Source organism: Anarrhichthys ocellatus, unplaced genomic scaffold (genome assembly GCF_004355925.1).
Source record: "Anarrhichthys ocellatus isolate YVR2014 unplaced genomic scaffold, GSC_Weel_1.0 scaffold1, whole genome shotgun sequence".
Classification (NCBI taxonomy): domain Eukaryota; kingdom Metazoa; phylum Chordata; class Actinopteri; order Perciformes; family Anarhichadidae; genus Anarrhichthys; species Anarrhichthys ocellatus.
Window position 1 is genome coordinate 1,686,129 of NW_022280031.1, and position 12,517 is coordinate 1,698,645.

At 41.7% G+C, this 12,517-nt stretch overlaps 2 protein-coding genes across 2 annotated transcripts; both read right to left on the reverse strand.

Moving 5' to 3' along the window:
• Positions 1-4,247, reverse strand: timm17a (translocase of inner mitochondrial membrane 17 homolog A (yeast)). The gene is made up of 6 exons (XM_031847021.1): positions 4,189-4,247; positions 2,912-3,011; positions 2,548-2,611; positions 2,262-2,390; positions 1,692-1,802; positions 1-867 (listed from the first exon to the last, which is right to left on the reverse strand). Exons 1-6 carry the CDS (start codon positions 4,212-4,214, stop codon positions 791-793), a joined length of 507 nt encoding a protein of 168 aa, XP_031702881.1. The 5' UTR covers positions 4,215-4,247; the 3' UTR covers positions 1-790.
• Positions 4,248-6,953: 2,706 nt separating this feature from the next.
• Positions 6,954-12,438, reverse strand: lmod1b (leiomodin 1b (smooth muscle)). Its single transcript, XM_031852441.1, has 3 exons — positions 10,895-12,438; positions 8,117-9,862; positions 6,954-8,038 (listed from the first exon to the last, which is right to left on the reverse strand). The coding sequence occupies exons 1-3, from the start codon at positions 11,180-11,182 to the stop codon at positions 8,012-8,014; spliced, it is 2,061 nt and encodes a 686-aa protein (XP_031708301.1). The 5' UTR covers positions 11,183-12,438; the 3' UTR covers positions 6,954-8,011.
• Positions 12,439-12,517: the final 79 nt, after the last annotated feature.

Here is a 12,517-nt window from a genome sequence, read left to right on the forward strand (position 1 = left end):
CACAGTTAACAACTTATTTCTTTATTGTACCACACTGATCTATCATACAGTACGCATCAATCCCTTGCTTGAGTATCTCCATTCATTGGTACTGCCTCGGCCACCCTCTGTCATTAGCAGCCTTTCCCAAACCTTTGTGTTGGATGTAAAAGCACTGCAATATAAAATACAACACTCTGGTAAAACTCTGCATCTAAAATAAATTAATTCATTTAAAACAAAACCATTATCGCAGGAATAGCATTGTGACTAGTTTGTTTAAAATCAAAGTAAATATATTCCAGCCAAATGTAAGTGGCCAGCCCAAGCAGCTGACATATTTAAGGCAAATGAGACTATGAGGGAATACAAGCAGAAAGCCTTTACCGTATATACACAGATGTATAGCATACTTATAATTTATAACGTTCCACGTGTGACGTGTTTTTGCTCAATTCAACACTGGCCGAAGCTCGTCAGTCTGGACCTGCCACTCGTCGGGCTACATGCAGTACATAATGTATATGAAGGAAACAGAAAAACACACCTCGTCCCCAGTCTCACCACGTGTTTGTATTTAACCAGTGTTGGGTGAAACAGATGCACATGACAAGGCGGACAATGGCACGAGGCTGATCTGTACATGGCTCTTGAAAGAAGGAAAATGAAGATGTACTCTGTCCTTCACGGTCCATAAAGTTGGGTGCAGTTGCTATTCTCTCATGTGTGGTGTTTTACATCTCCGTTTCTTCTTTGCAACTTCAGCAAGGAATTCAAAAAGGCCTAGTGGATAAGAAGTGAGGGAGTCCTCTCACTGGTATTGTCTGTAGTCTCCAAAGGACGAGTTGGGCATGGGGGCCGGGGCCGGCTCCTCAGCAAACTGGGGCCCTGAGAGACAGAAAAGGTAAACAGTTAATTAAGAGGGCAAATATCCTTAAATACAACTACATCAACATCTGAGCTGGGCCCAAATTCCACACGACATACTTATTCCACGCAGATTTTAGTATGTTGTGCAGCACAGCAGCTCATTATTATGTATTATCAATTAATCTAAAAATTGCTTTCACAGTTAATGGAGTAATCAATTACTGCATAACACCAATCAGAAAATAGAGTATAGTTACAGTAGGTGGTGGTGGTGTAAATAAAAGATCAGACAACAAAAAAATGATTTTTAATCTTCAGAAGAGCACCCGGTAAACACAGACTTTTGTATACCAACTGCAAAAGCAATATCCTATTCTAATAAGTATACAATAAATACTTCATATTATTTATATGTAGTACAGAGGTTGGACACATTAGAATCAAACCATTTTCACAGCAGACATTGTTAGGAAAAGCGCAGCTGCAACTAATAACACTAACGAGGGCTCCGCTGTGTGTCACAAATAGAAACCATTGTGATTGTGATTGATTACACCTGTGCTCTTCCTGCTGTGACCTGTCCAAATGTGTTGCGTAACAAAAAGGACCATCATCGTTGTCAGGTGGAAAACTTTTGTGTTTTTCCTGATAACAAGATGTTCTGTGAATTTGGAATTGTGATAAAACGTTTTATATATACATATACACACATATACATACACATATACATATACATACACACACACACAAAATCATCAAACTGTGTTCTCTGTCTGTGCGATATCCTTTACGCCATAAATTATTCAATGAACCAAACGTTCAATTCCACAAGTATTACTCACCAGTTGGGAACTGTGAAGAGGCAAATCTAGTAAGCAAGATCCCAGCGCCCTCTATCAACGCCAGCAGGATCCCTCCCATAGCTGCAGACCCTACCATGGCTACCGGTCCATCTGCAGAGGAACAGGAAACGGTAATCTATCAAACCAATGTGTAATCCCCGAGCTCCCAAGAAATAGAGTCAGCATTTCTTCTCTACTTCTGGGTCCAATAATGATGAATTAATAGTTATAAAAAAAAATTAAAAAAAAGCCAACTAATAACTAACATCAGGGCAAGACTCTGGGACAAACTAACACTGATCTTATAATCTCCACGTGTAGTGCCAGCCTATAGTTAACGTTAGCCGTATTTGTGTTTGACGGATGTGGCCAACGGTGGCTGGTTGGACATTTTTGTAACATATCGCCAAACCCTAAAGCAAACACATATCCACTCTTTCCTTAATGGTAGCCAAACATTGAATACTCTTACAGATATTTCTTTGCACACTCTCACATCACTGTTTGCCTTTTGCATGCATGTGCTATCTGTTCAACTTATGGCTGCCAGCTTCTTCTAAGCTTACTCACTTCTTGCAGCAAGGATAGCTCCCGTCATGGCCCCACTCGTGATTGAGTTCCAGGGATCCTCCTTCCCTCGTACTTTTACTAAACCACAGTCAATCATGGAGAAGAGGCCTCCCCATACTGCGAAGCTTCCTGCAACCCAAAAAAGATTCACTTCAGTTCAATCAGAAACAAGTTAGGCGAACAACTGTAGACTTAAACAGAACATCAACATGACATTAAATTGACAACAGCCCTTGTTCTTTTCACTTTCAGGCAGATACTATTTAAATTCAGCAGTCATCCTCACCTCCAAGTTGTGGGGCTCTGGTCTTGATGGCAGTCATGCTACCTTTCATTCTGTGGTTCATACCCTACAACAGAGAGCAACACAAAACACATCAATGGAAATTCATTGACAATTCAAGATCCCTGCATTTTCGATGAAAGACAAAAATGCAGAATATGACAATTGAAGACCCGGAAAATGCAAGTTGCAATGTTGTGTTTTTTTATCTGTTAAAATCATGTAAATGTTATCATACAGTAACACTGCTAAAACAAACTATCTCTAACGCTGTATGTAGTATGATCTGTATAAGGAAGTCATAATTGTTGCATTTGATTGAGACAACACAGCAAAGAAAAGTGTTAAGTTGCATGAGTGAACTTACTGAGGGTGAATTTCTGAAGCCTTTGACTGCCTGAAATATTCCTCCTCCAATAGCTCCCATGGTGAAGGCTCCCCCACAATCGTCCACGATCCTCCAGGGGCTGAAAGCGTAAGACAGCCATTAGCAAAGGTCATCGTCATGCACAGTACAAAGATGCATTTATATGGGCCATTATCATGATGTCATAGATCTCTGATTGCAGGTTCAATCTTTATATGCCTCCTGAGTATGGATTGGAAGTTGAGGGAGAGGAACAAGCACTTGCTAAATATTGATAATATGGAAATAAAATAAAGCTTATCTTAAAAGTTTACTTAGTGTTTCATTTGGACAATGACATTTTTAAAAACACAATTATATCACATTACATAAACACTGCATGTCAAAAAAAAACATCTCATTATAAATCCATTAAATAAAATATATTCTGTAAATCTCTATCACTACTTAAATATCTGTCTTCACTGTTTACTTAGATTAAGGGCATCTCTACTTAAGCAGAACTGGTGAAAGTGAATAGAAACTAGTTCATTTTCATTTATTTTAAAGCTACTAAATGCTAAATAAAAGCAGTGCAAAACAATCATTTCTAGAAAGTCTTTATTACCTGGTTATTACACTATGTACCACCTGGTCTGGAGATAATTAAACGTAATACAGGTCCTGGACCTGTTTGGTACCAGACCGTGGGTATAAACCTGTCACTACTGCTTAACACTGGCAACATAAAGACATCCACCTCGATACAATTAAGCTCAGTTCCTGCGTTTCAAGATAAATTGGACAAGTCTCCGAGCACCCTTCAGCAGCTGTTGCGCAATCCCAGGCTGCCACCGGCAGATAATGATAGCACACAGGTAGCTAACTATGCTAGCTTAGCAACATGCTAAAGCGACTTCCTTAACTGAAACACTGCACTGATGAAATTGTCACAGCGGGGCTTGCTGTTCACTGTAAATCATATAACACTTTGTACACGCAGTGACCAGAGTCCGTTAACTAAATGTAATGACACGTGAGCGAGCAAACCGACAAGGTCACCAACAACGTGATAGAGCAACGACGGTCTGATGCTAGCACACACCGCCAATGCATCTCTATGTAAAGTTAGCATTTGTGCTAACGACGGGTAGCCAGCCGGATTAGAGACGTTTCGTGTCATACCACATGTTGTAACATAGAAATAAGTACAAACACTAGAAGTGGTAGTTACCTCACATAGAGGACTCGGTAAAGCAGACGGTAAAAATGCCATTTTATCTGGTTTTAAGACTCACCATGGTTCTCTGGCATACTCCTCCATCTTGTTCTTTTGCTGTTCCCTCTGACGTGACGCTTATCGGCAAGCTGACGTAACAACACAACGTGATGCCTTAAAGGAGTGTTTCATGAGCTAGAGGGAGATATAACATTGTGGGAACATCTTATTATCTGGTAAGGAAAGTCAACATTTTAAATTGTTGCTCTGTTTTCCTGACTTTTATTTAGCATTAGAAAATTAAAATTCTGTGGGACCCTGTGGCCTACTGTTAAGGATTTCAGTATTAAAGGCATTATTAGTAGGATTAAATAACACCCCAAGTGGTGAGTAGAAGTGTCACAATAATAATAATGTCAAAATAGGTTAAAAAGTCACAATATATTTACTTATGGAATGTATTATGGTTACAATATTCTTACTTGTAGAGGATATTATGTTACAGTATTTTACTCATTGAATGTATTAAACCATAGAAGTATAGTCACTAAAGGTATTAAAACACTGTATGAATAGTTTTGAGGGTCAGAAAGAGATCATTTTGAGTGAGTCTTTACAGAGGTGCAGCAGAGAACAGAGGGGTGGACAACTGACCACCAGGACCTGAGGAGGAGTCCGGACGACTTCAACCAAACACTGAGATGATAACTGCCCCAAGGCAGGAGGGGCTATTGAATTTCAGCCAATCACAGAGGCTGATACTGGACATTTAAACTTTCGGACAGAGACTTTTAAATATAGGCTTAGTTCCAGAGGGTTTTTGCCAGAGTTTGCGCAGTTACCACTCTGGGTAGTTTACCAGCTGGGCTGGGCTATTTAGTGGGCCTTGTGAGAACTCTGCCCTGGGGACATATTGATATCGATAGAGTAATTCAGTTTGCAACTGTTCTAGCTTCTCTTGTTTATTAAATACTTTTTGATTGTTAACCGGATCCAGTTCATTTTTGGTGCGACTGGAAAGTCCAGCGGTCTGGGTCTCCCCTGAAAACATCTAACCCGAACACTACTCACCAGCAGTTGTTTATTTATTAACGTCAGTGGTTGACCCTGGGAGTCCAATACCAAAGTAACCAAACGCCCAGTATTGGGGAGAAGGAGGTACGCTTTGCAGCCATACAGCTAAACAAGTCATTATAAAGTGTATCCTTTTATTATAGATGTATTAAGTAAGCAAGCACGATTACAATCAGAATTTGAAAGCTTTAGGATTGGAGGCAATGGAGGGGGGGATAAAGTATAGACAGATATGACAGTACATAGTATTTAAAGTTATAGAACTCTAAAGAAAACACGTTTTCAGGATTAGATTTCCAAAGTGTTCATTCATTTGTGATAAACGGGTGGCCCATGGAGAAGTATGCCAGGTATCTGTGGTACTGCAGAGATGACTCGTTATACATATTGTCAACAGAAGCAACAGCATCACACATATTATTGTAGTTTAGTTTCTGAGAGATCATTTTTTTGTCAATAATTTTGGCATGGCGGACGGGTCTAAATACTACAATACCCATGAGCCTTGGCCACCATTGGCATGGAGAAGAGGCCTGTCGAAAGCAAGGTCGTAAATCCAAAACACTTTGTCGTTACTTTTGAGAACAAAATATGGCGCCATAGTTGCATCCTGTTTTATCACCTGATTTTGGTTCTTATATCAACATTTTTTTTTTAAGACTTTTATTATATTAGCTGATACTGTGCTTACATGGTGCAGATTCATTTGTTTGCTTTATTCCAGGAAAGGGGGGTCAATAGGGGACTACCAGCTCATTTTTGCCCTGGGGCCTCCTAGTGGGTTATTCAGCCATACTACAGTGACGAAGGACCCTTAAAAACAGTCAACCTTAAAGACTAAACTACAGTTAACCTGATATAAACACACAGAAATAAAAAAGAGTGTTCACTGAGCTACTTTCTGCATACAAATGATCACCAGGTTCTCCTTAGATCGCCTTTGCTGGAGCTGAACATCGATAATCTCAACATTTTCATTCCTTCCCCACGTTTTCCTCCGTCTAAGCTCAGTGCTGTTGGTCAGAGGAGCAGCTACAGCCGAGAGACAGACCGCTGGCCTGCAGCCCATTGTTAGGAACGAGAAAGGAATGAATTGCAGAGCAAGCTTTCTTTGAGAAATGCCCAAATATAGGCATTTCATGGATGCAGAGGCTGAGGCAGGGATATGGAGACATAAACTGGGCTGCTGTTCTCAGGTTGATGGCTGCCTCGCCAGCTGGAGGGTGGACACTACACAGCTCCTGCTGTTTCTCTGCAGCTTTAAACGTGTAGTGTGAAGTGAAATGTGAAGAAATGTTCTTGTTTTCTGGTTGCAGAAGCACAGGCATGTGTATAATGATGGAGAGGTTCTTCAAATTAACTCAAGTAACTCAGTAGTCAGGATTCAAATGCAGCATTATAGGAGTCCTTTAAATGATTTATGCTGCAGGTTAGTTGTTGACTATGATACATATCTGACTCTGTATATACTGTGCATATCTTTCTACAACGGCTTGACCTAAAGTGACAGTGAAAATAGAAATACTTGAGTATATTATTAAGAGTGAATGATTTTATAGAGCCTATAAACCAACTGTAATGAATGACAGCCCATTAGGTATACAGTATATTTTGTATATATATTAATACATTCATACTTTGATTTCTAATACTGGAATATATTATACATGTCAGTTGCATTTAACTTTACACATACTGTTCATATTCTCCGTAATGGTATCAGCTAGGCGTAACATTACACTTGTGACTTTTCATTGCAAACCAAACAAATACCGGAATCTTTTATTGAAGACATACAGGCTCTGTAAGAAAGGCATGTGTAATCAGATATGACAGAGAATCTTTCATTACACAGCGCACATGTGAGTGCCCCTCTGATTTATGATTATCAATAAATTCCTTTGAAAATGACATTCACTGAAAAGTACATAAAGGCATAAATCAACAGGAGGGTTGAGATAAGCCAGTAATGCTTTTACATATCCCCCTAAGGTTAAGACGTTAAGCATTCAAACCCCAACGCTACAATGATTCTGTACAAATTATAACATCAGATACTGAAGGACAGCCATTTGCACTTCCTGATAAAAATGCATTATGTAATTATTTCCATGCTAAAACTCTTTCATCATGCACCAGGATTCCACTGGGCTGCGTTCCAATCCATTAAATCCTGCCTGAGATGTCATGAGATTTGGCAATGAGACACACAATTAAAGACCACCGTGACCTTTTTCTTTTTTCTTACCCAGATTTTCTTAAGTCAGGCCGCCATGTTTGTTAATTCCCTGATATTTACGCCATTTCAGAATTCCCAGTTTGAACAGATGTACAACTTACAAATATGAGGTGGATTCTCTCTCCACAAATAAATAAATGGTCAAATTAAAGTCCACTATATCGCCGATAAACTTTTTGTATATTAGAATTTTATAAAGAGTTATTTGAATCTCTTATCAATAAGCTCATCGCAAACTCCCAGCTTCATATTATCTAGTGCAAATAACCAGCAAAGCGTCAATATGTACGGAAGACAACAACAACCACAACACTCATGGCATTCTTTGCAGTCGGTTAATAGAGAGCCCTGCATCACTCCTTCTCCACAGAGTCCTTTTGGTCCAGTGTTTGAGGGGAGAACTCATTGTGAGGGCTGGTCATCCAATCGATCGGGCATCTCATGTTTCACTTTCTCCATCCGTCCCGCAGCACAGTTCTTCCACTGCATCCGGGGAATGTAGAGATTATCTTCATAAAAAAAACCTGTGGTGAAATGTCTGTTCTCCCTCTCTCTTCTTTTTTTCCACTTCATATTCCAACAGGAAATATTACTGCAACCACTTTGGCACCGGCACCTGTGGGAAAAATAAAATGTAAGTCTGTGAGGATATATTGCGGTGGCGCAAACCTATCCATAAACCCATCTTACATACCTTCTTGAGTTGTTGCTTATCGCGTCCTCTGATCGAGGCGAGCAGTTGGTCCCTTGAGTTCTTACCTCCGCCCGGGCTTCTTCCATCCAGTTTCCTCTGCGACACCGGGGTCAGAGAGTTCCTCAGGGCGTCTACATCCAGCATGGGAGGTGGAGGAGGGGGAGGTCCACACCCGGGAGGAGGCGGAGGTGGTGGTGGTGGAGCCGGACCTCCAGCTCTTCTTTTAGGAGTCAGCTTTGGCGATGGCACAGGTGACGGTATGGGAGAAGGTTTGGGCGAAGCTCTGGGCGAGTTTCTCAGAGATCCCCCACCACCCGCCTTGGGTACCTCCAGTGTCCCCTTCTTCTCCCCGTTGGCCTGGGCCTGCTTCTGCTCCTGCAGGCGCTTCTGCCTCTGCCGGTCCATGTTGCGACTCAGTATGTTTGTCGTGGTCATCCTGGGTCCAGCTAACTCAAAGTGGTAGCCCAGTTTGACCAAGGTGGTGTTCTCCTTCAGGATCTTGGTCATCTCCATCTCGGTCTTCCCGCCGCAGATGTGACGCTGGTTTTGAAAGCGAAGCTCGGTCAGCGTGGAGTTGTGTGGCAACGCCTGGATCAGAGACAGGATGCCCTTGCCGGTGAGATGGTTGGAGTCCACGTTGATGCTGGTGATGGTGTTGTTGCTGCGTAGCGTGCCTGCGATGGCATAAGCCACGTGGTCGTCCGCGCGGCAGTTGGCCAAAGCAAACTTCTTCACGTGGGTGTTCTTGTGCAAAGCCTCTGCGAACTCCATGAGTGTTTTCGTCTTGATGACCTCTGAGTTGTTGACGTTGAGCTCAGTCAGGGAGGGGTCATTGCTGTGAACCTGCTCCATCAGCTCATCGAACATGCTGGAGTCTTCCTCCTCCTCCTCTTCCTCCTTCGCCTTGCTGTTTGGGCTGTTTACGGCCACACAGTTGCCAAGTTTCTCAGTTCCTTTTCCATCACTCCCCTCGTTTTCCTTTTTCTCCTCTACTTTCTTCTCCGTGCTTGTCTTCTTCTCCTTCTCTTTCACGTGGTCACTGTGGTTAACCAGCTCCTCTCTATCTGTTCTTTTCTCTGCCTTGTCATGTTTCACCTGCACTTCACCCCTCTCTGATGGCTGTCGCTCAAGTTTGGCATCAGGCTTGTTTTTATCTTCAGCTTTTTTCTCCTCCTCTTTAGGCTTCTTCTCTTCTGCTTTACTTGGCGGGGTCGGGCTTTCTTGTGCTTTGCTCTGCTTTTCCAACATTTGAGAGACACGCCCTTGTGTCCTGAAACTCTCCGATTTCCTCTCTCTTTCCTTGCCCGTATCCTTCTCATGCTTTTCTCGTAGCTTCGAGATGATGTCTTTGGTTTTGCTCTCATCTCTTCTCCTGCAGTCTTCTTTCCTCTCTTTGCCGTCGTCCTTTTTTTCCTGCAACTTCGAGATCATGTCCTTTGTTTTGCTACCTGTGCTCTCTCTGTTTTCTCTTCTGTCTCTTATCTTGTTGTCCTCGTGTTTCTCTTTGGTCTCCTCTTTCACGTCACCCTCTCTGCTTTCTTGCTTCCAGTGTCTACTCGAAAGCCGACTTCGCTCCTCTCTCAAACTTTCAGTACCTTTGCTGTTTCTGTTGTCGACCTTAGTATCTTTTTCACTTGAGACACTAGTTTGTCTTTGTAGCCCTTCTGTCACGTCGTCGTCCCCCTCCTGGCTCAAGCCCATTTTCCTCAGATATTCCTGCTTCCGGCTCTCCTTCTTTGTCTCACCCTGCAGGAGGACGAATATGAGGAGTATGAGCAGTGTTATCTCCCAAAGTAAAGCTCTCTTAGGTAGATGCAACTATCAAAATCAAACAGTAGATCCAAAATGGAGTGTGACAAAGAATGTAGACCAAAATATATCACAGGTTGTCAAGACATCTGTGTCATAAGTCAAATAATCTATTGGCTATATAGTACAGAACTTGTTCTAACAGACATACGGTATATATTGCATGGCATGTATAGTATGATGTAACACCTAATACCCATACAAATACTGTATCACTTTACTGTCAAACAGCTCCTCGTCCATCTGCTCACTGTAAACACACACTCTCCCTGACACAATATGGGATGGTGTGTTGACAGTCAGCAAAAGGGCAAGGAGCCATTTTTTTTTATAGCGCAGGGATACATTCGCTGCGAGTAGCTTGCAAAGTGTTTGATTTGTGAGTCTCCATCTGTTTTGCTGTCTGAGGCCGTGGCTCTGGCAGATGTATCCTTAAAAGGCAGTGAGTGTAGGAGCAATCAACCAAGGAATTCCATCAGGCCGGGATTAAGAAGCTCCGCAGGGCCTCCGCTCCAGCGACTGAAGTGCCTCTCCTTTAAACACACAAACTGCAAGAAACCTGGCGCTAAGCAGTGCTCTTTTATAGCACGTCATAGGAATAAAAGAAACACTTCACTGTGTTTCTGATGCTGGTTCTCCTCTTGTGAGAAGATGATTAAGAATGTAGAACTACATGTAAGCAAGAATCAGAGAGGAACAGAAGCCAACTCTCAACTATTTATGAGCTGATGGACTGATGGGGTCCAGTTGGCGCTTTGCTTCAGACAAAATTAAACATAGTACACGAGAGCTATCATTAGAGTTCCTCAGGGACAGTGGATGTTCCATAATGCTGTAATCTATCAATCATAAGGGTATACATTGTTGTTCGATTTCATAAACTCATGTAACTTAGCGGGTAGTTGTGATTAAAAACTGCTCAAACACAAACATCTTAAAAGAGTAATGGGTCTTTAAGCATTCACAAACCTCAAATGACGGTTCCCTCTCACTGAGCCTCCCTTTACGGTCACTCTCGCGCCTGCTGTCCAGCTTAGCGTCCCGGACATTGTTGCTCGTCGGTGGCTGCGCAGCTTGGCTCTCCCCTTGGACGATGATGTTCCCGTCCTCCGGCTTGATGTCCGGCACTTTCATCATGTCCTTCTCCAGCTCCTCCATCTCCTCGGGGGAGAGAGTGGACAGCAGGTTGTCCAGGTCCGGGTCTTCGCTGACCTGACGGCCCGTACAGGTCAGGCCTCTCACCTTTCTCCTGGACATGGTTGCGAAAAAAAAAAATCTGGGGTAAAGGCTGTAGAGAAATTTGGTTTGTTTGGAGGTGCTGTTGATGTGTAGTACAGTAAATCCCTTTATTTCAAATCTGATTATTGGGTAATCTCTCTCCGATGTTGAGAGGTATTCCCATCGGTCAGAGCTGGCGTCCTGCTCGCCAAAAAGCCACCAGAGGCATCAATCCGGGTGCAAAGAGGCTGGACTCTCGGTCTTGCAGTGAGGGGTACCAGTGATGAACTGCAAGAGCCTCGCATCATCAAAGTGGACTGTGAGGCTGGGACATTCTTTGAAATCCTGTTAAAGTGCATGTCCATATTTAGTTCAGGGTACACACTCCTTTAAAGGTAATGGGAAGGGCTGAAGTTTACAGAGATGCCGGAGCAGAGTTACACAGACTTCCTATTACACAGTTTGTTTATATTGAGACCAGTTCCAATTTTTTTTGTTTAGAAATTAATCTGATTTTAACTAGTTAAGAGTTTCACATTTGGTTTTTTGCCACCGTGAGAACATCAGTGTTTCTGTTCGGGACTTTTTCCAGAGAGTCTTGAATCAACGCATTCCTAACATTTTGGGAGAAACAGTTCGAGTTAAAAATAGTTTTGTTTTCACAGGAGCTCAATATAACACCAGCAGGCCAATGAGTTAGGGACAAACAGATGAATTATGTGTTAGATTCACATGGTCTTTAAATATATGCAGTGAAATACAGGGTGTCCTGAGGCTGTACTAAAAGGCTGGTGCAGAGTATTACACTAATTATTATTACAACAAAGGCACCGCAATTCATAGATTTTCAAACAGAACAAATCCCAAGTGTGTTAAAAACACATTACTACTTGAAAACATTCAAAAGTTGTTTAAAATTACAGAAAGTTAAGATGATTTGAGAAGGACAAAACAAAATAAATTAAAAATAAAACATATTAATCATTAAAACAAAATATTTAAGCATGGGTAAAATCAGAATAAAATTTTTTGAAACAGATACAAAATGTATTAAAATATTAAAATGTATATTGGCCTGGTGTGTAGGTGGGCTGTGTAATTTTTCAAAAGATAAAATTTGTCAAATGTACATTAAAGCTGTATGGCAAACTATAAAAATATGCAAAGGACAATCAGTGTTTTAGGGGCACAAATTTCATTTGGATTGTGATGACACTGAATGAATCACTTCTGCCAAAGATGAACATATTTATAATTGTTCGGAGGTTGTTATGGACATCTAGTGGTCAAAAGGATGTGGACACATACTAACTCCACCTTATATAAATGTGTTATGATTAGATTTCTTGAAAACAAAAAGACACAGGAGACAGT

Excerpts from the sequence above, each read along its gene's own strand:
- timm17a (XM_031847021.1), bottom strand. The coding sequence starts at position 4,214 with ATGGAGGAGTATGCCAGAGAACCATG. Across the intron at positions 2,391-2,547 it reads CAGAGCCCCACAACTTGGAG|GAAGCTTCGCAGTATGGGGA; the intron begins GTGAGGATGACT and ends TTTGGGTTGCAG. Across the intron at positions 868-1,691 it reads CTCTTCACAGTTCCCAACTG|GGCCCCAGTTTGCTGAGGAG; the intron begins GTGAGTAATACT and ends TCTGTCTCTCAG.
- lmod1b (XM_031852441.1), bottom strand. The coding sequence starts at position 11,182 with ATGTCCAGGAGAAAGGTGAGAGGCCTGACCTGTACGGGCCGTCAGGTC. Across the intron at positions 9,863-10,894 it reads AGAGGGAACCGTCATTTGAG|GGTGAGACAAAGAAGGAGAG; the intron begins GTTTGTGAATGC and ends GTCCTCCTGCAG. Across the intron at positions 8,039-8,116 it reads ATAAGCAACAACTCAAGAAG|GTGCCGGTGCCAAAGTGGTT; the intron begins GTATGTAAGATG and ends TTTTTCCCACAG.